This window comes from Vipera berus, assembly GCF_964194415.1.
Source record: "Vipera berus genome assembly, chromosome: 2".
Lineage (NCBI taxonomy): Eukaryota > Metazoa > Chordata > Lepidosauria > Squamata > Viperidae > Vipera > Vipera berus.
This window is the reverse complement of record NC_138203.1, coordinates 182,344,984-182,371,072: the sequence shown is the minus strand read 5'-3', so window position 1 is coordinate 182,371,072 and position 26,089 is coordinate 182,344,984. Positions and strand designations below refer to the sequence as shown.

General features: G+C 40.2%; 1 protein-coding gene across 1 annotated transcript in view; it reads right to left on the bottom strand.

Annotated features, from left to right (window-relative positions):
* The window catches only part of CACNA1A (calcium voltage-gated channel subunit alpha1 A), a gene marked incomplete at its 3' end in the record, with an annotated part of 288,487 nt that overhangs the window by 134,265 nt on the left and 128,133 nt on the right, over nt 1–26,089 (bottom strand). The window contains exons 8-15 of the mRNA XM_081320424.1: nt 25,835–25,950; nt 13,812–13,868; nt 10,090–10,179; nt 8,823–9,032; nt 6,079–6,191; nt 3,180–3,292; nt 2,359–2,490; nt 1,082–1,154 (exon numbers count right to left, since the gene is read on the bottom strand). Of these exons, the coding sequence (XP_081176550.1) occupies nt 1,082–1,154; nt 2,359–2,490; nt 3,180–3,292; nt 6,079–6,191; nt 8,823–9,032; nt 10,090–10,179; nt 13,812–13,868; nt 25,835–25,950 (904 nt within the window). The remainder of the gene's footprint in view (nt 1–1,081; nt 1,155–2,358; nt 2,491–3,179; nt 3,293–6,078; nt 6,192–8,822; nt 9,033–10,089; nt 10,180–13,811; nt 13,869–25,834; nt 25,951–26,089) is intronic.

Here is a 26,089-nt window from a genome sequence, read left to right as displayed (position 1 = left end):
GAGAAGATGCACTTCTGTAATCCAGAGACATGGTATTGTTTAACTGAAGGAACCCAGAACATGCCAAGCCATGTAGGATCAAATTGGTTGGGCAGATGATATGAATCAGAAGCCAAAACCCAAGAAAGACACACTGAGGTTCTCCAAGTAGTCTCTTTATTGTTCCTCACTTATAGAAAGAAAACTTGCCAAATTATAGCAGGCTACTTCCACTATGAAATAGGTACTCTGAGAACTACTAGGGAGGAGCTGTCTAAACTTCACTGTCTTTTGTTCCTCTGGAATGCACACTTTCCCTCCGAGGAATCTGGGCTACATTCCAAAACAATATGCAAGACAGGCAGTCCCTTATGTAACTAAACCTCCTGTAGGACTTTATCAAGTAGCAAACAACACCTAGAATTGCACCTGGAAGCAAATTAGCAACCAGTGCAACTCACAAAGCAGAGTCTTACACGGGCACACAGAGGCATGCCCATCATTGCCCACGGTTCTCCCTGGAAGTTAAGATGGTAAATGCAATGGCTAAAGAATGATGTTTGTATCATAATAAAGCTCAAGTTTAAAACAGCGTTTCTGACATACAGTAAATGCATGTGATATATTACCCTATGTGTACTGTGTACAGTACTGATTTCCGTATCTATCTATCTATAAAAACTTAAAAGATAATCAAAACAGACTGAAGTGACAATGCACACTATTTCTTTCAGAACGGTTAGCCCAGTTCTATGGGGTTATTTTAGTTACAGTATGCAACTACAATTCAAAACATAAAAAGCAAGGTACAATAATAAAACATTACACCAGCAGCTGCCGCTGGTCTCCTCCCCAAAGCAGCAGTCATTCCAAAATTTAGCTGCCAATTTTTCTCAATAATGCTTCTAGTTGTCCTTTTGCAACCATATCTCTATCTCATTTAAATCAGGGGAGAATCTACGGAAACTGCAAGAAAAGGAAATGAAAAACTGCTATCTGAACTTCTGTGGAGTATATTTGGCTCATGTATAAGATTTTTACCAAAAACAAAAAAAAAAACCAAGAAGTCAGAGAAAAACAGCTTTCCCATCCCCCTTCTTACCTGAAATACCGTCATTATTGCTGCTGGAAAAGTGTCAAAATTGGTTGGCGGGGTTCCATCATCAAAATTGAACCTTTACAGGGGAATTAATTTGATAAAAACAAATTGTAATCACAGATATTACATTACTTTTATTCTTCTGCTCCTAGACCACTCAGGCCTATACCTGATTCCATCCTCCAGTGCAAACTGATGTATGGAGATGGAGCAAAGGAAAGCCCAGGCTACTATAAGATGGAATCAGGCAACGTTCTCAAGCAGCTGATTTAGGATATTATAACAGGGTACAAATGAATGTATTTTTGCGCTTTTACTACTAGGGAGGAGGAAAAGTGCCTGCAGGATTTTCTCCTCTGGATACCATGTTGTTTGTTTTAGAGGATGCCACTATGGTCAAATGTATTCCACATTCTATGCATTCATCTGCATTACTGCATGACTGTGTGGGGAAGGGGTGAAAAAAGGAAAGCGATTATATTCAAGTCTAATTGAAATATCCTTGTAGGCATGGATAGTAAGTATAGGTTTAAGCATTTGGGAGGGGGAAGAAAAATTGAGATAAACAAGCATTCATTGTTTCTGCATGCAATGTCTGCAGCACAAAAGTTCCTGAGCACAAGAATTTTAGGAAGCCGGCAAAGATCCTAGCTATCTTATGTTTGTAAAAATACCACTTTCCTCTACATTAGAAAATCTTTTGCTCACAGTTAGGTACTTCCAGTGTGTAAAGATACTTAATTGGAGTAATCATAGATTGTTGGGATATAAAAAGCCTTATGTCTTTGTGGACCCATCTCTCCCTTTATGGGCTCAGCTCCAATCTTTTATTACATCAGTTTCTAAGAAATATGATACAGAACATTGTGTTTGGCCTAGTACTTAGAAAGCAGAATATGTAATTAAGATGTTTGGCTTAGACTTCATGGGACGTAGTCAACAATTCATGATATCAGCGCAAACTAGGACAAATGGAAGAGAAAAAGCTGCTCGTTGGCACAGTTGTTGTCTTCCTTCTGATGAACTTATAAACTTACGGGTCAGCAAAATGATACTGTGACATTCGAACCTGGCTCAGATTTTTTTATTTATTTATTTTATTTTAATTCCATTTATATCCCGCCCTTCTCCGAAGACTCAGGGCGGCTTACAAGCTTAGCAGTAGCCTTCATTCTATGTATATGCCTGCTTGTTAGGGCTTTCATACACCCCCCAAGCATATTCACACGAAGAATATATTAGGGAAGGTCCCCACCTCACCACAATTTCCCATTACTCACTGGCCCCCAAAGAGTTGCATTCCCAAAAGGGCAAAAACGACTATGAAGAGGAAAAGGAGGAAAAGAAGGCTGATGATGGACTTCATGGAGTTCAGCAGAGATACAACTAGGTTTCGTAGGGAAGCCCAGTACCTGCCAAAAAAAAAAAAAATCCACATGTGAACTATGTACTGTATATTAATCAGAGTCACACCCCCAAAATGGAAAGCCCTTTCAGGCCTGCAATTTAAACTAATGCAGACAATACTGATAATCCACTGAATAATAAAGTATTTTCTTGGCATATTTCCAAATACATTTTATCAACTCATTTCACAGGTTTGTTTTTTTTTTAAAAAAAAGTTACATTGCTTTTCTAATAAATCATCAGTTCATCTTGCTTTAAGGGTTGGCAAACTATATATTTACTATAGCTTTATTCTTTCTATTAGCTCAAAGATATTTGTAGTGTAAGATTTTCTTTTATTATTAAATCTTCACAATATCCTGCCAAAGACACGAGAGAGAAACATTGTCTTAAGATCTGTCTCAGTGGCACCTTGACAGGAAGATGGATATTGATTCAAGAGCATTTATGCAGATTTGATCCTAGGTTTCCCTCTTCTAGTCTAGTCTAACAATTGATCCGCCAAATGAATTCTTTTCTCTTGCAAAACATGTTAATTGAATATTAATTCTCAAACTATTTTCATTTGATAAAGCTGTTATAAACTCTAGCCTATGCTAACATCCTTGATTTAAATTTACATTTTTTAAAAAAGCACACTCATAGACTAACTCACTATATGCATTTCTGATGTATTGACTGAAAGCCCACTTACTTTGTGACTTTGAAAATACGCAGTAACCTGAGAGCTCGTAAGACGCTTATCCCAAAGGAGGTGCCAGGCTTTATTGCAGCCCAAATGACCTCAAAGATGCTCCCAATAATAACCTGCCAAAAATCAAGGCACGTTAACAAGTTTTGGGACTTGCATTATGTAGCTATACAAGATATGCAGAGGTATAAGTATGAAAACAAAACAGCCAGAGATCATAATTCAGTGAGAGACCACTAGCTGAGACCGGTCCCTGGGAACTCTAATTAAGTTATATAGTATTGCCAGTCACAGTTGTTAGTATTGGATTAGAGGGCCAAGCAGACCAATGTAAAATAAGATAACTACTTATGCTTTGGAAAAACATTTAAAGACAAAGGAACCATGCTGTGATTTTCTAAAATATAGTTATACCCCAGAATATGGTGATTTATTTACATTGACTTTCTGTCTTTGTTTTCATCAAAAGCATTCCTTAACTTTAATTAAGCTTTTAAAGAAGGTTTCTATTCATATCCTTTTGAACTATATGGCTGGACAATGCAAATGGTTTTTCTGAGCCATCTAATTGTTAAGAGACTAGTTTTATGCTTTCTTATTGTTAAGATAAGTTATCTAAGGCCTCAGCTCTCTGTGGATTGAAGAGCTGATATTATTTACAATGAATTGTAAATGAATGAATGAATTGCTTACAGACATAGATTTATGGATAATTAAACTGAAATATGGTAATTTTTTTTATTGAAGCTGTTGCATAAAATACTATGTACTACTTATTCTGGAGTGTGTAGGCAACATGCACTGCCTTTTTAAGGAGGAACTATTCAACTCACCTGACTATATTGGATTATAAACAATTCCTAAAACCCATGAAGCAACAAAAGAAAACTTAACTATGCCAACTTATTGCTTAGAGCAACTTAGCATCCATAGGAAAAAGTGGACAATGGCCCAGCTCTTCATGTGTAATGCAGGCAGAATCCCTAAGGGGATTACAACCCACCCAGGGAGACCCTTTGGGATCCACAAGCAGGATGAGGGTACAGAAATACATAGTAAGAAAATGCTTCTTGTTCCCACAGTGAAAGCACAAGAAAATTAATTTAGTTGCTTAAAAATGAAATGATGAAGACAAAGAGATGCAGTGCTGTTTCAAAAGCAGGAGGAAAGTCCTCTCCTAATTCTTAAACTGATAAATTCCATCTCATTTTGGTGACAGATTTGATTACACTTTCTCAACTTTTGAGAATGCCGTTCTGTAGTTTCACTGTCGGAACAAGAAGCTTTTTCACTGGCAACAGCTACCACCAGTGGCAGCTTCTTTATTCCATAGCATTCCTTTGCCTTTTTGCTGGAATATTGCTGGAGCACCACAGTACCTTCATATTGGGTTCGAGGACTTTATGCAGCTAATCTGTTTTTTCCCCTTCTTTTTCATTTTCTAGCCAATAACATAGTGTGATAAGGAAAAGATGGGGCTAGAATCAAATTCTGCCTTACTTTATTGATAGCTAAAGGAAGCATACATTAAATCTGTCTAGTCTACTCAACTGTTGCAAGCAATGCTCTGATTGCATGGGGAGTGCTTTGATGGCCGATACAGTGGCTGTTATCTACGTGTCCAACATAACTTCCAAGCAGGAGCAACTGTAGCATTAATGGACAAAACTTCAGGACAAGGAAGAGGGATTTGATTCAAGGGGCACTGTGGCTCCTCTGCTCTGCAGGTGGCAAGGTGGGTAAGGAGGCTTCCATCCGTTGGCCTCCAGTTTCCAGGGTTGCTGCAATCGCTCCTTCCCTGAAGGAGTTTTTGGCAACCTGTGTCCTTCTGAGTGCTGCTTTCCACATCTTTGGTAGAATCGGGGCCTGGCTGGTCTATTTATCTGAAGTGGTCTAGGGTCTCCTGCCTGAGCAGGGCGTTGGATTGGAAGTAGTATTTGTCACTCAGCAGACAAGTCAACCTTGTTTGGATGTTCTAAAGTAATTGCTCTTGGAGAGGGAATAGATCAAATGTTGTGAAGATAACAACTATGCACCCTAGAAGTATCATAAGCAGTACTAAGACTCTAGTAAAGAATTGGATTCTGGGAATTTTCTAATATAACAAAACCTTAGATATCTTCAACTTCTGACAACCTGATGGAAGTCATGAATTTCTGTATTTGGCAAGGTTTAAATAATAGAATATAAAGTTCCCATCCTGAATTGTATCACAGCAATGTTCCTGTTGACCTATTTCAGCCATTCTTTGGAACACTAAGAAAAAATCCAAGAGAGTTTTGCTAATCTCAAAACTCTAACACATAAATATGCTGCTACTGCAAATATTTGGGGCAGTATTAGGAAGTAGCATTGGATTTGCTTTCTTCAGAATTAGATTTAGAAAAGTTCAAAACTTAACTTAGAGTACTGTAATTATAACATTGGAAGTCACTATAAACTTGTTTTTCACCCTATTTGCTTTCAAAGGCTTGCAATTTCAAGAATGAACAAAACTAGCTACAGTGTAAGAGAACATCCAATATGTAGCTACACTATAATTGCATGATACAAACTCCTGTCAGCCTAAGAACCATAAGATACATCAATGAGTGAATTATATTTCTATAATAAAAGTAAGAGGTTGATTGAAAAAAAAATACAAAGCAAGTATTTGGCTTATGAGGTCTGATAGGAGTTTATTTCCTGGTCTTTTGTTATGTAGTAAGTTAGGTTTGGACTTCCTGTGGAAATGAAATTTCTGCTCTAAAGTTATTCACATTGGGGTGCTAGCTAATTATAGAGCTAATGTATCTTCACTGTAAGTAAGAAGAATATACACCAAATTATCCACTAGAACAGTTGCAGTCTGATATAGTTGTACATACAATAGCAAAAATGCTAACATTCTGAAAAAACTTACAGCACAATCAAAGCAGTTGAAAGATGAATGAAAGTAAGGCCGCGTTCCAAGCCCATACATTTTTATAAACATTTCGGACATAAAGAGCCCTAAGAAAATGAATTCTGCATAGTCTGAAACAAACAGAGGAGGAAGACGGGAAAAAGTCAGTTATACTTTTCCATCCACAAAACTTCTTTCTACCTGTCAAAAAATCTTTATGTCTGACTATATAGGAATTCCAATCTTCCTATATTCGAATGGATTCTGTTAGCCTTCTCTAACTTAAACATGTCAATATGTCATATTACCTTTGTAGATTCAAGAAAGTAAACTACAAGACAACTGTCTCCCAGAGAACAAAGTTAGCTAATTGACACCATGAAAAATCTCTCAGATTACTGATTTGCTCCATTATAGTAATTCTGGGTTTCTTTTTCGTATTTATATTTTAAAAATGTTTACTGTTATGCAGAGATAATGATGACATGACTCCAACTTGGAACAAAGATGAAACAGCTTTTTTAAAAGTGACGTATAGCAACTTCTAATTTTTAAACCAATATTTTAATGGTCTATTTCTCATGAACTATGGTAAATTTCCATTATACAGATGGAGACTCACCTAGCTATATATTTGCACACAGACAAAAACAGTCTCTTCAAAGAAAACAATATCTATAGTACCACTTTTAATACTGTTGTGTATTACTTTTCACAATCATTTGGAAGCAGAATTAAAACTTAAGTTCTCTCTAATGTAGTCAATTAGTCCAAGATCCATCTGTAATGCTAACAAGCTCCAATATGCCAAAAAACCCTCTTGCCATTCCAGTCCATTTTATTTCTCCCTAATAAAAGTACTAAACTATTATGAATGAACTGCAGCTTAGTAATTTTTATTTAATAATTGGGTTCTTGAGGAGTCCTTGGTGCTCTCTGAGCTTGCTTGTTTTATTGCAGACATTTCATTACCCAAACTAGGTAACATAATTAGTGCTAGTGATAATTGGGTTCTTTTCCTTTTTTCAAGCAAAGATGTCATACTTCAAGCAAATAATTATTAAAGTTCTTTTCTCTAGAATATAGGGATCTCTTCAGCCTCTCTAAATACACAGAAATATAAGGAGGAGTTTTAATTAAAAGCATCAACTAATATAGTTACATGGAAGAAACTTTTAACTGTAACATGGTTTCCTGCAACAAATTCTTGGAATTGTAATTTGATGCAACTACCACCATAATTCTTAGAAAAGGAAACAACAAGGCAAACAATTCCATATTTAGCGGAGTTGGGGTGAAAATGGGGCCAGCTGAGAGGCTTTGCAGGAGCCCTGCTGATTTGGCAGGAAGATGAGGAGCTCCGACAGCTGCTATGGGTCTGGTGGTGGGGTGGGGCTCTGAGGAGGGAAGAAAAAGGAGGAGGAAGCGAGAAGGCTTGGTGGAGCTTGCCATTCTGAGCCAGCTGATCAAAGAGAATAAGAAGCTGGTGTTTTCACGTTTGCTTTTTTTGCTTCATTACAGGCAAGCCGGACAAAAGGGGGAGGGATAGAGAGAGTGAGAGTAGTTGCTGGAGCACTTTGCTGGAAGCAGGCCAGGGGGAGGGGGAGAGAGAGAGGGGGGGGGGTTCTTTCTCTTTCGTTGTGGGCAGGCCAGATGAAGAGAGGGAGAAAGGGTAGTGTGGGGAGTTTTAATTCCTTTCCGTCATTGGAGTAAGCTAGGCAGACGGAGAGTTAGGAAAGAGTCTGCCATAGTCTTTTAGTGGGAGGTAAGGTTTTTTTTATAGGATCAGCTGGGGGAGATAAAAAGGGATTATACGGAGTGAGGTCAGAGAGGGGCGAGGAGAGTGGACAAGGGAGGCTTCTGCTGGCACCCGGGAGATTGACTGCGATCATTCTAGGCAAGTTGTTGTCATCAAAGACTAATTAACATGGTCCTGGGCAAGTTGTTGCCACCAGAGACTGGCTACCATTGTTTTAAGGAAATTGCTGACACCAGAGACTGATCACCATCGTTCTAGGCAAGTTGCTGTCATTAGAGACTGACTACCACTGTCTTAGGCAAAGTTGTTGTCACCAGAATCTGACTATCATCATTCTGAGCAGATTGCTGCTACTAGAGATGGACTACCCATCTTCCCTGTAAGTTCTTATTGCCTGAGATCAACTGCCATCATCCCACTTGAGTCACCATCGAGAGAGAGAGAGAGAGACCTTCACCGCCCCATATGAGTGGCTGCCTATTGTGACTGAATACCACCGTGTTATGTGCCCTGTTAGGCAGAGGTGCCAACGTGAGAGACCTTCTTGGGCTGGGGGCCACTTGGAGGGGAGGTTGGGAGGGCCCAGACATAAGTGGTCCCTATGGAGGTGGTGCTACACATTGTCATGGTTCCGACAAATGCAGTACTTCAAAGAACTTCATACCACACATCTTATGTTTCATACCACACATATTATAGGTTATTTTTCTCCCTTTTTAGATGGCACAGTACAGGAAAAACCCTAAATTCAGTTCCTGTAATCTATCCTATAAATTCAGTTTGAAATCCACTTATTCCCAAGAAGTTTAAATGTGGCTACTTTTAAATATAAATCTCAATTAATCATAGAATTTAATAAAGGGAAGAGTTCATTATTACTGTCTTATCAAATTAAAATGCTATCCTGATTTCTACTAAGTAAAAATGACAAAGCCTAAATTATTGCAAGCCCCTCCAGCTAATAAATCCACTCTATAAAGAAGTACATGGTTCTGCTACTTACAGAGGAAGTCAGATAGCCAATCTGGCTGGTTGTAATGTACTATAGCAACACACAAAGTGTTGAGAGCTACCAGACTGAGGACTGTCCAGTAAAAGGCCTGAGTTTTGACAATACGACGGATATAGAAACGCAATCTCCGCTCTTTTTTGTGAAAAAAAGTAGCATTTTCCAGCGTGACACTTTTGATGCTGGCTCGAGCAAAAGGTGAACCTACCAGGAAGAAGTAAAAGTTAGCAGCATAAGAGAAACCACTTATTTGAGATAACCTGCCTGTAGGGTGGAAATTGATGAACTTGTTTTATTTGTTATGGTTGAAATAGATAATTGTGAACCTGCTTTGTCTTCTGTGATTTTTTTTAAACAAATACTAGCAGGTCTCTCTGAACACATCTTCTCTGTAATGTACCACGGACAAGAAGGAAGGTGATAGAAAGATAGGTGATTGTTCACTTCTAAAGGCCCTAGTGTTTACCATTCTGGACTAGCAAGTTCTAGCATGCTTGCTGGAGGATGGACCTGCAGGGCTGATACTACATTTTGCCCTTATTTAGTCAACCTCTATCTATTCATCTTCTCAGCAAGAATGTTACTGAACGCAATTAGTCCCCTTCAAAAAAAGTAGTACTAAAACTGCAGCATTTGCATATTTGTGCCCGCAAAAACAGCACAGCTTGCTAACACACTGGTGACATTTCAGGACATGTGCTTTAGCCATAGTTGAGGAACAATGTATGATGGCAATACATCAACACATCACAAATATATAACGAAACATAAATAGATACTCAAATGCATGTTAAGATAAAATGTGGGTTCAAAATTTGATCAGGTTTTCCAGATTTGAAAAGGTTGAAGAGCACAAGTGATCCTGGTATTCCAACCACAATTGAGCCCAAAATTTCTGTTGTTAAGCGAGGCAGCTGTTGAGTGACTTTTGCCCATTTTATGACTGTTCTTGACATGGTAGTTAAACAAATCACTGCAATTATTAAGTTAGTAACATGGTTGTTAAGTGACGCTGGTTTCCCCATTAGTTTTGCTTGTCAGAAGGTTGCAAAAAGACCCCAGAACAATGCAACCATCATAAATATGAACCAACTGCCAAACATCTGAATTTTGATCATGTGACCGTAGGGCTGCTGCAATGGTCATGTGAAAACGTCATAAGTCACTTGTTTCAGTGCCGTTGTAACTCTGAATGGACACTAAACAAATGGTTATAAGTCAAGGACTCCCTGAACCCTGACTCCTTTTTTGACCAACTTACCTACTGAAGAGATGTCTGCCAGTGGGTCATCTGCTTCCTCTGGGTTCAGCAAGTCTGTTTTGCTTTTCTTGATGGTGGCCCTCCGAAGAGCTCCAACAATAGGAACATGACAAGAAAAACAGACATTATCCTCAAGGCCCTTTATCACATTCACTAATTTTTTTCCAATCATTTACCATAATGCTGCCTTCCCCAATATACATTCCCAACCACAATTCCAGAAGATCTTTGGAATGTAATTGCTGTAGTTATTAGGTATCAGCAGTGGTGGGATTCAGCCAGTTCGCATCACTTCGGCAGAACCGGTAGCTAATTTTTTTGTTGCCCAGGCCCATAATGGACTTCCGGAAGCGGCCTCCACACAGAAAACTGGTTGTTCACATATCTGAATCCCACCACTGAGTATCAGGCATACATGATGATGATGATGATGTTGCTCTTGTTATATAAATTCTATTTCAATTTTAGTATATTTATTGCATGTTACATTAGCTGTTCTCTTTGGTCCTGTATTGATAGCTTCTAAAATACTTGTCACTGAACTGGTTCCTTCCATCCTTTATTCATGAATTCATAAATAAATTATCATCATCATGAAACTTACATTCTCCTGAGCTGGGATGAAATGGAAGTAAAACATCTATTTATTCTTTTAGTATCCAGGTGCATCTTACAGGAGCTAACTGAAGATCATTTTTTATATTCCACTTTTATTATTATTTTTAAAATAACTCAAGACAGCAAACATACCTAATATTCCTTCCTTCTCCTATTTTCCCATCAACCACGTGAGATGTGTTGGACTGAAAGAGAGTGATTGGCCTAAATGACCCAGCTGACTTTCATGCTTAAGGCAGAACTCAGAGTCTCTAGCTGTGGTTTTTTAGCTTGGTGCCTTAGCCACTAGACCAGACATGTCAAACTCGCAAGGTCACATGATGTCGCGCAACATATCAGAGCATTTTCGCCATTGCCGGCAATGGGGTGGGCGTGGCTTCCAGATTGACACCTCTGCATTGGCTTTCATTGCAAAACATAAACTTGTTCTTTGAAACCTTAAAGATATTTGCAACAGGAAAAGCAGCTTTGAGGAGGAGTGGCTTAAGAGAAGGCAAATGTTTTTTTTTGTGTACACCTTTTTTCAAATTCTAAACTGCCCTCTTCTTAAACAAAGGTAGTTTTTCCCTCCTTCACATTCCAGATGGGCCTCTGTGTGGACAAACAAGCATCAAGAGGCTTGTAAGATGAAAAGGATTTGTAAGTGCTTTGAAATGCAAAATGGTATGGGCAGGTAAACTGTGCCTTCATAAAACTGCATTTTTATATACAAAATTGCTGCTCTGCTGACTTGTAAGAAAAGTGGAAATTTGTCCCAGGTTTCTTCCTCACTGCAAAATTAATGCTATCCCCCAGCCTTTGAGCTGGCAGGAAACTATACTGACAAAAGCCCTGTCCTCATTAGCAACCCCATGCCTACCACAGGGACAAGGCAGGTACATTGTACCGTCTTTATTATTTTTGTATAGAGGCAGGGTGATTATCCTGCCCTTTTCCCCCTCCCTTCCCTCTAAATCAGGGGTGTCAAACTGCCGGCCTGCAGGCTAGATGCATCATAGCAAAACTACGCCCACCCCATTGCCGGCAATGGAAAAAAAGGCGCAAAATGTCGCGACACGTCACGTGACGTTGCAGGTTTGACACCCCTGCTCTAAATGATTGTACTCAGGATGAAAATAATACACTAATCACTCTTTAAGTGGACTAGGACTAGATAGAAAATATTTTTTATGAAAGTAGGGCGTTTTCATCTCTCAGAATTCAACTGGGTTTTGCACAACAAGCCTTTTGCGTGGACATGTTCAAAGGAACTTGTTATCAGCTGATATCTGCAGATACCTGGGTCCCTTTTGGACATGTATTTAGCCTTCTTCTTGAAGAGTACCACAGCTGTGTTCAAAAGGAGCTGTCAGGCAAGGGAAGATTTGTACCATGAGGCAGCAAGCGCATTCTTTCCTGCTTTAACCTATCACCCCACTGGCACTGCTGATAGGCTGGTATTCAGGGTTGGCAATAGTGGGAAGATATTTATTCAGAAGGATGGGACTGTCCCATAACCAAAGCAAAACGCCTTTAGAATATATGTGCAGAGCTCAGAAAGAAGAGACATGCCTAGACCAGTCTAGAATGGCCCACATGTAACTACTTCAACCCCTAGTGATCAAATTATATGCCACCAATAAGAATAGTCAATAAATCATATCACTTGGTATCTATGGGGGGGAAAAACCTATGTCAGGATAAAGGGAAAAATGCCACTTTAACACTAGTATAGTTAAGGATCACTCAAGGCTGGAGAACAGATGAAAGTAATGGCATGAAAATACTGCAGCAAAAAAAAAAAGTTCCCAAGGTATGTTGGTGCTGCAGTTAGATGCAAGCAAGGAAAGGGCTTATGGACAGCGAGAACCAGTTTCCAGTGAATAAGTGTTGATTCATTTGCTAATAGAACAAGTATGTCCTGAACTTCTATGAACACACTTATTACAGCAAGGGCTACAATTCATCTTTGGGATGCAGGTTGTCTTTCTATCCTTTTGTATAACTAGTAACTATTACAGTTAACTACCATGACTTATTGATCAAATAGAATATGCCTTATTAGAGAAATGAAGTGTTCAGAACTTCAGTAAGCAAAGGTGCTTTAGATCTGGTGCCAGCATTTTTATATTACCTATCTGTAGTTTCCGGAGTTCACACAGCAGCGGCAAGATTTCAGGAAAATATGTATTTTAGTTAAAGAAGGTGGCAGCAGCATAGCCTCATATTCTTACTTTTTTTTTGCTGCCCCTGTAACACAACTTCATCAAATGAGAATTTTTGTGAACTGATGCAGCTACCGTGTGAGTCAAAAATACTTTTTAGGTGCTATGAACAAATATTTATTTATTATTATTTGTTGCCCATCTCTTACAGCATTATTCCTAATACAATTAAATGGAAATATCCAAGTTAAATCATAGTTACGAGATAGGGAAGGAGGGAGATGGAAACGGGGAGGTGGGATTGGCTCTTAATTCATCCACTGCCTCCAGTGTGAAACTCCCCTGTTAGGGCCCCAAGTCAACTGGCAGAGCCAAGTCATAAGACTCTTATGGAAGGTCATAAAGGTGAGAGCCGATCTCACCTCAGGGGATGAGGTGTAATGAGACCGCAATTGTTTCAGATCCAGCACAGCACACAGTATTGAGACCGGTGGTCATAAAGCAACACAGTCATAAAGCATTCTATCATGTGACCTCACTAACTCATGATAGCCGTTGCAGCAGTTCTGCCTGCCATTTAAGCAAACTTTGCATGGTTATTGGACACAACATCACGTGGTCAACATTCATGACCCTCTGTTAGCTTCTCTTGTTTGCTCGTCACAAGCTGGTAATGAAGGTCACAAAGGATGATCCCATGACAGCGGGACACTACAACCATCATAACTGTGAGCTGACTGCCAAGTGCCCAAATCATGATCATATCTACAAGAACTGGTCAAAATTCCTCTCATTCAGTGCTGTCATAACTTTGACTAACAAATGGTCATTAAATGAGGAGCACTTGAACCTCTATTCCTTACACAATTTTTGTTAAATTAGGTTGACATATAAATAAAATTGTGATTTTACTGTCTCAGAAATCTCTCACAGAAGGTTTTGTGGAATATGGTGGCTTACCATCGAAGGGATGACAAGGCTCTCCTTCTATGTCATCTTCAGCCAGGATCACTTCTTCTAAAGGAAATGGTTGAAATTAAGCCAAGAAGGCAAAGGTAATTCGCCAACTATGGAAAGATGCCAAATTGCCCCTCCCACCCAAAAAGAGGAGGCTAGCTATAGATGACATACTTTGGCAAATAGTTTCCTGTAGATAACCATTTGAAAGAGAAGATAGCTGGACAATGTAGCCTTAGCTAGGTGAGAACTTGATGAAAAGAAACACAATTTATTGATCTTGTTTTATGGGTATTTTTGTGTTTCCATGATTATGTTCCAGAAAAATTCTGTCAGGAAATATCTTTGGTTCGGACAATATAACTGTGACATTTTTATATTAATCATGAAAATATGGAGATATAGAATGGAGACAGAAACACACAAATGATAAAATTCTTTGTCACTTGCTTAAACCCCTTGGGATTAATAATAGCTTGGCAAAAGTTCTTGTTTATATTTGTTTTTCCCACAATATTCAAAACATTCTTACGGGGTTAAGATTTTCTCAAAGTTAATTACATTTAAATATTTAAGTCTATTTTTTCTCATGTAAACCATCCCAATACTTTTACCTTTCTTAAGGAATAAATAAGACTATTCTGGATTGCAGGCGGTTACGTTAGCCATTGTCCAGATAGATTTAACTCCACGGAATGGTTTAAAACAAAATATTTATTGATCAGGAATTCTAAGCAGTAACTCACGGTTATTGTAGATACATCTGTCACATGTTTCATATTCTGTCCATACATGCAGGGTAAAAAGAGAATAATTTCCCCATATCAGTGGAACATGCTTGAGGCTATCAGCTGAGCATGCTTCAGGCTGGATTACACAAAGACTTTTTACAGCCTTGGCATGTAGCCAGGAAATCCTGTAGTAAACATTGAAGTCCCTCCCAGTGACCAGTTAGAATACAGATCTGGCCAAACAACTAAAAACTACATTTCTCAGAAAGCCACCCCTTAAGGAGACAGCTTTTAACCCCTTAAATGCTAATTGCTCTAACAGCACACTCCCCACCTGGAATTATAAATTTCCACTATTAACTAACTAACAACTAAGATAAACAAAGCATAGCATCAAACAATGCAATTATGAGGTAGACACAATTATGCATAGTTCGAGGTTCAATCTTCAAGTTCGGTCTTCCTCAACAACAGTACCAGGTCAGTGATCGGTCTGGTGTAAAACCTTTTAACGAGAGTCTGTGAGTCATGACCTGACTCTTGTGGCTTCGCGATCTAGACTTCAACTTGACGAACTAGTCCATCAGAACTGGGTTGAATTTGATGCACAAGTCCCATGGGCCAAGAGTTCTGATGTGCGTCCTTGTCTCTCAGCAAGACAAGGTCTCCTTCTTCTAGGTTAGGCTCTTTGGTCTTCCATTTCTGGCGATCCTGAAGAGTAGACAAGTATTCTTGCTTCCAGTGCTTCCAGAAAGTGTTGGCGTGCAGTCAAACTTGTCTCCATTGTTGTTTATACAAATCTTTGGGAACCAAGTTCCCTGATGGTGCTGGCCAGTCACCTGTTTTCTGGGTTAGCAAGGTGGCTGGGGTGAGAATAGTTGGATTTTCAGGATCCGAAGAAACTGGAACCAAAGGTCGAGCATTGATGATAGCTGCTACTTCTGCCATGAGGGTAGTGAGGACCTCATGTGTCAGAGTGGGTGTCTTCACCAGCATGGAATCTAAGATTTTGCAGGCTATGCCAATCATACGTTCCCATGCTCCTCCCATATGGGATGCATGGGGAGGGTTAAATGTCCATACACAGTTTTGGGCTTTTAGATATTTGTCAATTTCTAAATCAAGGTGAATGCCTTCATCAATCTGTAGTTCCTTGCAGGCTCCTACAAAGTTAGTTCCACAGTCAGATCTAAACACTTTAACTGGGCCTCTGTAGGCTTGGAACCTTCTTAGAGCGTTGATGAACCAAGAAGTGTCCATAAATTCGATGACTTCAATGTGGACAGCTCAAATGCTAAGACACGTGAAAAGAACAGCCCAACGTTTGCTGTTAGCTTGACCACCTCTGGTCCGACGAACAGATATGGACTAAGGCCCAAATACATCTAGGCCTACATTGGTAAATGGCGGTCTTGGACTAAGGCTCTCGGGTGGCAGGTCAGCCATCAACTGGTTTTGTGTCGCACCTTGTTGTTTCTGGCAATTCAGGCACCTGTACAAAACAGTGGTGATGCATCTTTTGGCTCCCATGATCCAGAATCCAGCCACTCTGATGGCACTTGCTGTGAAGTTTCTGCCTTGATGGTGGACGGTTTCATGGTAGTGTTGGACCAGCAGGTGCGTGACATGTTGATGGGCAGGAAGGATGATAGGATGCTTGATGTTTGAAGCTATTTCAGCCTTATCTAAATGCCCTCCTACTTGAATGGCTATCCAGGAATGGGTTCAACTTCAGCAATGCACTAGACCTTGAGACAGGCCTTTTAACTTACAGACATTCAAATTCCACTGGGTATGCATCTTGCTGCACACTTCGTAAAATCCCTCTCTCGGCTTGGAGACAGCTGTCTGTGAAGCTCATCTCACGATGCAGGAAACAAACAATCATCGCTACGCCCACTACAAGAGGTCTCCATCTGGAGAAGTGTTCAAAGTGGGGACGGTTCTAGGCAATGAGGAGACAGTTTCTCTGTCTCCTTAATCCTTGTTGACAAGCAGATGGTCTGGACGATCATTTTCTCATCCAGTTTGGGTGACCTGCTGAGTACCTGAGGTCGATCGTCATCATCTTGCTCTAAACCTAGAAGCTCGTGATGTTCTGGTTTCTCTGATGTCTGGCTGTCTGGACGAGCCAAGAACTCAGGACCCTTTAGCCAGACTGAGTCTGCCAACTGTGATGCAGGAGTGCACCGTGTAGCCTGGTCTGCTGAATTCTGATCTGTTGGCACATATTGCCACTGTTTAGGATTTGAAGATCTTCTGATCCTTTCTACTCTATTGCTTACAGAGACATAGAAGTGTCTGCTTTGGTTGTGGATGTAGCCTAACACCACCTTGCTGTCTGTATAGAAGGTGGTGGATTGTAGCTCAAGGTCTATCATTTTCATTATCAGGTCTATGAGTTCTACAGCCAAAATGGCACCGCAGAGTTCCAACCTGGGTACGGTGTGACCTTGTTGTGATAGTTTTGCCTTTCCCATAATGAAACCGACATTGTAGCTCTCCCTGCCGTAAACTCTGATGTATCCTACAACTGCTATTGCCTTCATTGAAGCATCTGAGAACACATGCAGCTCTTTCTTCGTTGTGGCAGCGAGTGAAATGGGAGCATACGTGTGCTGTATGTGGACGCTTTGGAGACAACTTAGGGATCTACGCCACATCTCCCACTCTTGCTTCTGCTCTGGCGGAAGTGGCTCATCCCAGTCTGTGGTGTCTTGGGAGAGTGGGATGCTCTCCCATTACTATGAATGGAAGTCGCTGAGATGTTTGCTTGGGTTGGAGCTTGCAGCCTATCAACACAGACTGTTCCTGCGATGACCCATCCAAGTTCCATCTTAACAGCAACTGGGGTGCCTGGTGGTACTTTGACCATTTCATAACAACCAAGGGACTCGGGCATCTCGTCCCAACATAAGTAGGATTTCAGCTTCAGGATCTAGGGCAGGGAGGTGATCCGCGATGTGTGACAGGTGAGGTATAATTCTTGCCACCTCTGGTGTTGGAATTTCACTGCGATCATCTGGTAAGGAGTCCCATTCTAGCACTGGCAGCAGTGGGAATTGTGAACTCCCATCTAACGACTCTATGTACAGTACAGACACTTTCCTCCCCACCATGCTCTGGGGCACAGTGCACATTGATATTGTGAAAAATGCTTCTTCACTTGAAACATCAAAGAGGTCGAAGAATGCTGACTTAGCTAGTGTGCTACTGCTTTGTGTATCTATTACTACATACATTTTCACGGCTTCTTCTGGGTGTCCGTTGAGGTAGACTTTAGCTAAACAGATGTGAGCACATGAACAAGGGAGTGGTGAGTCACCACATACTGACGTGCAGTGGACCTTGACGGGCACCTGTGGGTGCTCTTTGGAGCCACACTGAAGCTCCTTCATCATAGGAGGAGTAGAAGTTGCTTGTTGTGGCTACTCAGAGTCTGGATGCAGTGCTCCCAGGTGCTTGTCACTCTTGCATAGGTGGCATGTCACCTTAGCTGCGCAAGTTTTGGTCATGTGTTCTGTAGACTCACAGCACTTGTAGCATATTTTGTACCCTTTGAGCAAAACGTTTCATTCATCCAGGGACTTCTTTCCAAATTCTCTGCACTTGTTCAGAGAATGTGAGGATTTATGTAGTGGACAAATCAGGTCTATTTGTTTGCAGAGATTTAGGTTGAGCTTTCTTTGATGGCTGCTCATCTGAAGTCTTCCTGGGCAAGGTAGTGACCTCTGTCTTATGCACAGATACAAGGGTTTTTCCCTTTGCAGTTTGGAATGGACCATTGGTTGCTCCAGAGTTCTGACTGGTCCTTTTGGCAGCTGGGAAACATTTTTCTCTGATGCTGAGGCTTTCAGAGTCATTAGACAGTTTCACTTAGTGGGCAACAAAATCTACAAGATCAGCAACGGTTTTTTTTTTTTTGCCTTGGTGCCTTGCCTTGAAAGCGATAGATAACTCAATCCATTTTTCACTTAACTTCCTTGGTAGTTTTTGAATGATAGGCTTTTGCATCCTGAACTGGTCAAGACAGACAAGTCCTGGCAAGGTGGGATCCTTTTGTGCTGTCCACAGCTGCTTAAGGAGGGCAGAGAATTTCCACAGCTTGCGTGGTTCACTGATACTGATGTCAGAGAATTCATTGATATGATCCAAGAGCAAGGACTCCATCAATGTAGATGCGCCATACAGCTGATCAAGCATATACCAAGCTTCCTCAAGGGTGGTGTCTGGGTTACCTAGTTGGGATGAGTAGATGTTCTTCACTAGGTCTGTAGATTCCGGTCCCAGCCATGCCATCATATGTCTGAGCTCTTCGGCTGGCTCCAACCCCTTGTTGTGAATGGTATTCTTGAAAACATGCTTCTACAATAAGCACTCCCTCCCTGGCTTGTCAGAGAATTTCTGCATACCCATGGATGCCAAATCCAACCTTCCTCTCCAGAATGTTGGAGGATACATTGGTGCTGCATAGGGGTTGTAGTCCTTAGGAGCATGATTAGTGGCTTGTTGTTTTTCCTCATAGGCATTGCTTCCAAGAGCAAGGGGGTGTTCTGAAAACGGCTGACAATTTTCTTCAGAATAGATACTGAGGAGGGGTTCTACCCATGACTCAGCTGGGGGTTGTTCTCCTTGCTGCCGATCCATTTTTGAATTGCCTTGAAGGTTTGGTTGGAATTCCTCTGCCTTTACATTGAGTTTAGGAAACATGACTTTGTGTGTGCCTACCCGCTGAGGAGTGTTTGCTATCACAGATGGGCTAATTCGATCACTCCTTGCTTCTTGGTTTGTTGGGGTAAATTTTACAGATCTGGGGGGGAGCTGATTGTTTGGATGGTACGTTGTCAGCTTCCTGACTGGTTGGCACAATTGGTGGTTGAGATTCTTCTCCTTGGTCACTTGGCCTTGGGGAATCTGTGGCTGACCACGTTGCCTCCTCCCGGTCTTGAAGTAGTGTGTTCTGGTTATCCACATAGGCCTCGACACGGTTGTGCGAGATTCCACCTTCTGGCCTCTCAAAATTGAGCATGAAGGTAGTGCCTTGAAGCTCCTTCTGTAAAGCTTCCACCCTTGCAGTTTTCTCTGCTGCCTCCCGTTGACGCTGCGGAAGCTCAAGGCTGGCCTGAGCTCTGGCCTTCTCTTCTATTTGCTGTTGCTCTGCCTTTACCACACACAGAGCTGCTGCAGCCTGGGATTTTGCCACTTCTTCCCTTTCTCTGCTTCTGCTAAATGTAGAGCTGCTGCAGTCTGTGCTTTGGCTATTTCTTCCCTTTGTAGTTGCTCTGCTTCTGCTACACGAAGAGCTGCATTGGCTGCTTCAGCTTCGATTCATGCTTGGGCAGCTTGAGCGGCTAACCTCTCTGCCCTTGAAATTTGGGATGCGTGGCTGTGGCGAGAAGATGCTTTAGAATGGCGGGAGGTGCCTGAGACATGAGATTGCTGTGACACGCTGCTGTGTGCCTCGGACCGTGGTGACTTGTGATGTGAGGATGTAGCTTTCTTGGAGGATTGAGAGGAAGATACATGTGCCCACTGGAACGATGCATGCAAATGATGGTACATGTCAGATTCGGCCTTTTCGATTGGTGTTTCCTTTGTCTGAAGACCGGCTTGGGAAGAATGGCTATGACGAGAGGGTTCTTTAGAAGGTAGGAGGAGACATGAGACTGTTGTAACACGCTAGTGCACGCCTCAGACCATTGTGACTTGGGACAAAAGGATGATGCTTTCTTAGAGGAATGAGAGGAAGATACATGTGACCGCTGGGATGATGCCTGCGAATGATGGGACACTTTGGACTTGGTCTTCTCAAATGGTATGTCTTTCATGTGAAGCTCGACCTCAGGGAGGCATTTACTACTTTTTAGGAACTTCTTGTGTTCCTTGTTTTTTAGCTTGAGGCTTTGCATTTTGCTTTGTTAGATCTCCTAGCTGCAACTGGACTTTTTCAAGACAGCATTCGTAGGTGGTCCATTGTAAGAAAGACTCTTCCATATCCTCTTCCAATGAGAGAGTGCGCTTGGGGGAAAGCTCCTCTTTGGATGCTTCGCAAAGTTCCTGCAACTTTTCCCAGTATTTTTCATGACGTTGATGGAGCTTATCCCATTTCTCCATCAGGCTCAACCACAAGACTTCAGTAGGCTTTCTTTGTTGCCTCAAGTCATAGGGTTTCTGAGATGTCTCTGCCTTTTCTAAACTTGGACATCAGGTTCTGCACACAAATCAAGGTTGGTTGGTTGGACCAGCTCTTCTGGTCCTATAGGACACTCTGCCATGACTACGGCAGACTCAGAAGATTTCCTAGATATTTTGAATGAGTTCAGTGAATTTCACTCTTTCACAACCAGGGTGCGCTGTCTGCATGGATGAAGACTTCAGTGAAATTCACTCTTTGACCACCAGATTGTGCTGTCTGCATGGGTAAAGACTTCAATGAAGTTCACTCTTTGATCACCAGGGTGCGCTGTCTGCGTGGTTAAAGACTTCAGTGAAGTTCACTCTTTCACCACCAGGGTAAGCTGTCTGCGTAGGTAAAGACTTCAGCGAAGTTCACTCTTTGAACATTCATGTTTGTTGAAATCTTTTTCTTTCTTTTTCTCTCTGTTTCTCTTATCATTTTTTGTCTTTTCAGTTCTGGTGGTTTTCCTGATATCTCTGCAGTCCATTTTGTCCAATCTTTTTTCTTATCCTCAAATTTGTTTTGTGGTGTTAAAGTATAAGTTGTTTTTTCCAAATCCAGTATTTTTATATATTTTCCCCGCTTGGGTTAAATCATACTTCTTTGTTTTGTTAGGTTCCATCTTTAAGTCTCTATCCTCAGATTTGTATTCAGTTATCTGTTTTATCTGTTCCTTCTCTTTTGTTGTTTTCTGGGATTTTTTTGTTGTAAAGTTAAATTGGAGATGAATTGGTTTATATTTTCAAAGTTATTTTGGATTTCTTTGTGGTTTGAAATCATTGTTGTTTGAATTAGTTGCAACATATCATATGTCTCCTCTTGAAAGGTGCTTATTTTTTCTTGATAAGTTCTTTCTATAAGTCTCTGATTTTCCACGATGACCAAGAATCCAAGTTTTCTTTTCTCTGCAAATAGCTTTGGAGTGAGAGTTAAGTAGATACTTGTAATCCAGAAAGTTCAAAAAAGTTTTTTTTTTGTTCCCTAAAGTTTATAAGTCTCTCTTTGTCAGCAGCCCAGATTGTTTTCTCTTTTGTCACAGCTGTTCCCTATTGTTAGAGCTTTGAAGGTCACAAGTAAAAATTAGTTTTTTCCAGATTTTGTCAAGTCCTGTATGAAAGCCATAGCTATCATAGTCCTCATCCACCACTAGATGTCAGCACCAGTTTATTTTTCAAATTTTCAAAATGAACAAATTGTCTTTAAAATGAGAATCTTAACCATTCAACAATTTCAAACTTATCCAAATTTAGGTTTTATAGTCATTTCATTTCATTTCAATATGTTTTGTTCCTCCATAAAAGGTTTAATTCACTGCTTCCATTAGTAAAAAGGTGGGGCAAAGATCCCCTTCCTTCACTTTCAGAGGTTTTTTTGCTTCTTGGGATTTTTTTTCTTCAGGAAAGTTGATAAGTAGGATAGAGAAAATCAATACTCTTACCCAAATTCAAACACGCTGTTTACAATCAGCTTAAAATAGTGCTTTTGACTTTGGTTGCTTGTAGCTTGGGCTAGCCTCTGAAGTTAGGCTAGCTTTTCTCCTGTTGGTTTCTGGAAGGCTTCTCCTGGACTGATCGGGCTGACCACCATCTCTCCATGGTCTCCAGGACTTCCTTCCTTCTTTGCCACCTCTTCAGGGCAGCTTCACGCCCCCTAGAGTCAGAAATGACTAGCACATATGTGCAGGGGAAACTTTACCTTTACCTTTAACAGGAAGAAATTCGGCTGAAGGGCATGGAGCCCCGAACCCCTTGACTGCTGCACTACTGCACAGGACCAGAAGTCAATAGCTTGGCAAAAGTATTTAGTTTAGTAATATTTATGATTAAACTAATAGGCAAATAAAGGTAAATCTTTTTAAAATAAAGGGAAGGACTAGACTTGCCTTGTGGTGATAATCAAGGTTGTGTAAATAACACAGGAAAATTAAAATATATTCTCAGTGAGATATTTTTATGCTAAAATATTTGTACTGAATATATCACTGCTTATCTTTGTAAGATGAGTGCTATGTTTTGCAAATTAAAAACGAAGCAATTCTTTTCAGCACACAAAAAAATCCCAAACAAATGTTCAACCGTTAAACAACTTTAATTAAATTGAATCCCAATAGCAAAACCATAATATGTTAGTTAAAGCTTGAACATTATAAAAGTAATGTGCAATACGTACCACTTCCTCATCCAGAACAGCTACATACCCTTTCTAAGGTTCTAAGACCTGGGTGTTCAGGGATGCCTATAAGGAAGGTAGACTGAATCTTCTCCTGGATTAGTAGTGTCACAGAGATGGAACACTGTTTTTTTCTTTATATTGGTCTGTGTTTAACAAAGTCTGGAAGTTGAGTTCATGGCAATTGCACCTCATTTCTAATTAGTTTAAAATGTTTCACTGCTTATCCAAGTAGCTTCTTCAGTCTGAGCAAGTTGGTTAAGCGGACTCCATATACTTATGTCCTCTTTCAATTCTTACTAATCTGGATAGGCTCATTGATCCTAAGTGGTCCTAAAGTGGTTTTAATCTTCCTTTGAAGGTTCGTGTATCTTCACAGGTTCACAGGTTCACAAGAGAGGTCACATTTAATCACCCACATAGGGTAAAGGGTTTAGGAGTTGGAACATTTACATCTCATAGTCTCTCTGCCTACTCACCTAATGAGACAACCCAGATTAGTAAGAATGAAACCTCCCTGGAGGACACACGTATAGGGGGTCCCCTTAACCAACTTGCTTAGACTAAGAAGCTATTTGGATAAGCAGTGAAACATTTTAAACTAATTAGAAATGAGGTGCAGTTGCCATGATTCAACTTTCAGAAACCTCTACGTGGATGATTGTGAATCTTCATCAACATATTGTTTAACAAACTTATTGCAATGTATTGGGATTTGTACTTGAACTGATTCACACGTCTGTTTGAATGCTGCTTAAGGTTGCTCAATGGTGTGTCTGTGTAATGGTCACTGACTTGCCAGACTTGTCTCCAAGAAGATCATTGGATGATTTGGGGCGGGAGTGGGTTCCTTTAAACCTATTGGCCACCGTGTAGTGGCCAACTGTATAAGTAGCTGCACAGCAGCCTCTGTTTCAGTTCTGTTCCTGTTTGCCTAAATAAAGCATGTTCCTGTTTGCAACCTTCCGTCTCACTTATTGCCTGCAAAGAACCGGCTACACAACACTTACTGTAATGGAAAATACTTAAGTCACCCAGAATAAGACTGACTGGAACTACATAGAAGCCTAAATAAATAAATCAGTGTATTCTGTTATTGTATTAGCTTATTTCTGTGCATTATCTTGGAGGCCTATTTTGTGATTAAAAGTAGCATGTTAAAAACATTAAAATAAATATAACACCAGAGTTTTATTATAAGAAAAGCTATACCTCTGGAAATAAAGGAATATACCACCTCTTTCCAAGTGAGTGGTAGCAATAATTGGTGTAAAACGCTTTTTGATAAAACATTCTATTCCAGTTCAGAATCCAGCTAAATACAAAACTAACATATACAACAAGAACAGATTGGACAGCCATTTGTCCGGAATGGCAGAGGTCTCCTGCTTGACTAGTGGGTTGGACTAGAAAATGTCCAAGGTCACTTTCAACTCTATTATTCTGTATTATGTTATTCAGGAAGGTCACCAACATAGAATATTTTAATATTGTATCAAGGCATGAATTCTCTGCCTCACCATACAAGTGGGTAGCCAGCAACTTCTACTTAAGTACTTCTACAAAAGAAACTAGAAATGTTAACCTCATGCCAATTTGAATCTCAGCGCTAGGTTTATAGCTCATACTGTACAGTAATGATTTTTGAATAAGACATAACTTTTGCAATTAAGAAAAATATGCTACCCATCTCCAATTGCTGGCAGTCCAAGCAAAATATTCTATCTTCAGGAGGAAAAGAGTTGAAAACCAAGCCAAAATAATAGAGATAATGCTGCAGAAGTAAATTTACTTTTAAAAAGCCCAGTTCACCATTATTACTTACCCCACCTCCTGCCATCTCAACTCAAGTATCATGAGACACTAAAGGAGGTTAATCTAAATTAAGCCTTGGTTTCAGAATAGTTACAACCTTATTTCAGGCTGAATGGCGGACTGCACCTAACTATAATTTGGGTATCTGTACTTGTTAAGAATAAAGCTAGAAAAGAGCAGCCAAATCATCAAGGAACTGAAGAGGTTTTCTCTAATTAAATGTTACAAGGTCTGAACTTGTTAACTTAGGTGGGAAATGGTGAAAAAAAACCAGGGAAACATTAAAGAGGAAGAAAAATGATATATAAAGCACAGGTTATGTATTGAAATGTTTTTTCCCTTTTTTTCAAAATACTACAACTTGGGGTCATGCAAGGAAGCCATGTGACTGGAAATTCAGAAAACCAGTTCCCGTTGCTGCGGAACATAAAAGACACCATTGTCCTAGGTCATCATTCACTGTGGGAATAAAATGCTGGACCAGATAAGCCTAGCATGTCTCTTCCTATTTTTTTAGCTGATATTGCACTACTGGTTGTTACTTAATTTATAATCTGCTTAATAAAATCTCAAGCTGTCCTGATATCTTTCTATATGTACTGTAGTAAACCAGTCTCAAAACTTTGAGTCCAGCTTTCCCTACATATGGAATAGAGAACTTTACATTTATCTCTGCTGCAATTTATTTTAATTTGGCTGAATTTCTGAACCTGATTTCCAATGCAGAACATACTCAGTTTGATACCATCTACAAATCTGATGAGTATTCTTCATTGTATGAAAAAAGTACAAAAGTTCTGAATTATACCAAGTTTAGGACAGATCCCTGGGGCACTTTTTATACTGACTTTACAATCATCAAAAGAAACCTACAGAAGATACAAGTTGAGAAACAAAACTTAGAGGGTAATTGGTCTTTTCTTTCATAGTCTTTTATTCCAATGTTTAATGGATATGCTTAGGATTTCTTTGTCGGTTTTTGGTTTATTTTAGATCTACTTTGGTGGATTTTAGTTAAAAAGGCAGCATAAAAGTATGGCTACAATACACTAATATTTTATATAATCTTTAAATTCAGTTTATTAAAAATAATAAACTAGGCCAACAAAGAATAGAAGATCCATAGGACTTGCCTGCTTTGGAGATCCACTCCATATAGCCATTGAGCTCCCGTTCAATTTGCTGTTGTCTTCTCAGCTTCAGAAATGCACGCCGGTTTTCTACTCGTTCCCTTTCTTTGGCAAACTCCCTGTAGACAGAGATAGAACAGCAATGCTGAATGGTCTCTGTTATACCACTTGGTTCGCAGGAAGGCATCACAGAAGAAATACAAAGGCAGAAAAAAACAACCCAGAATTTGGGACATCCAGTTGCCAGAGTAAACTGTA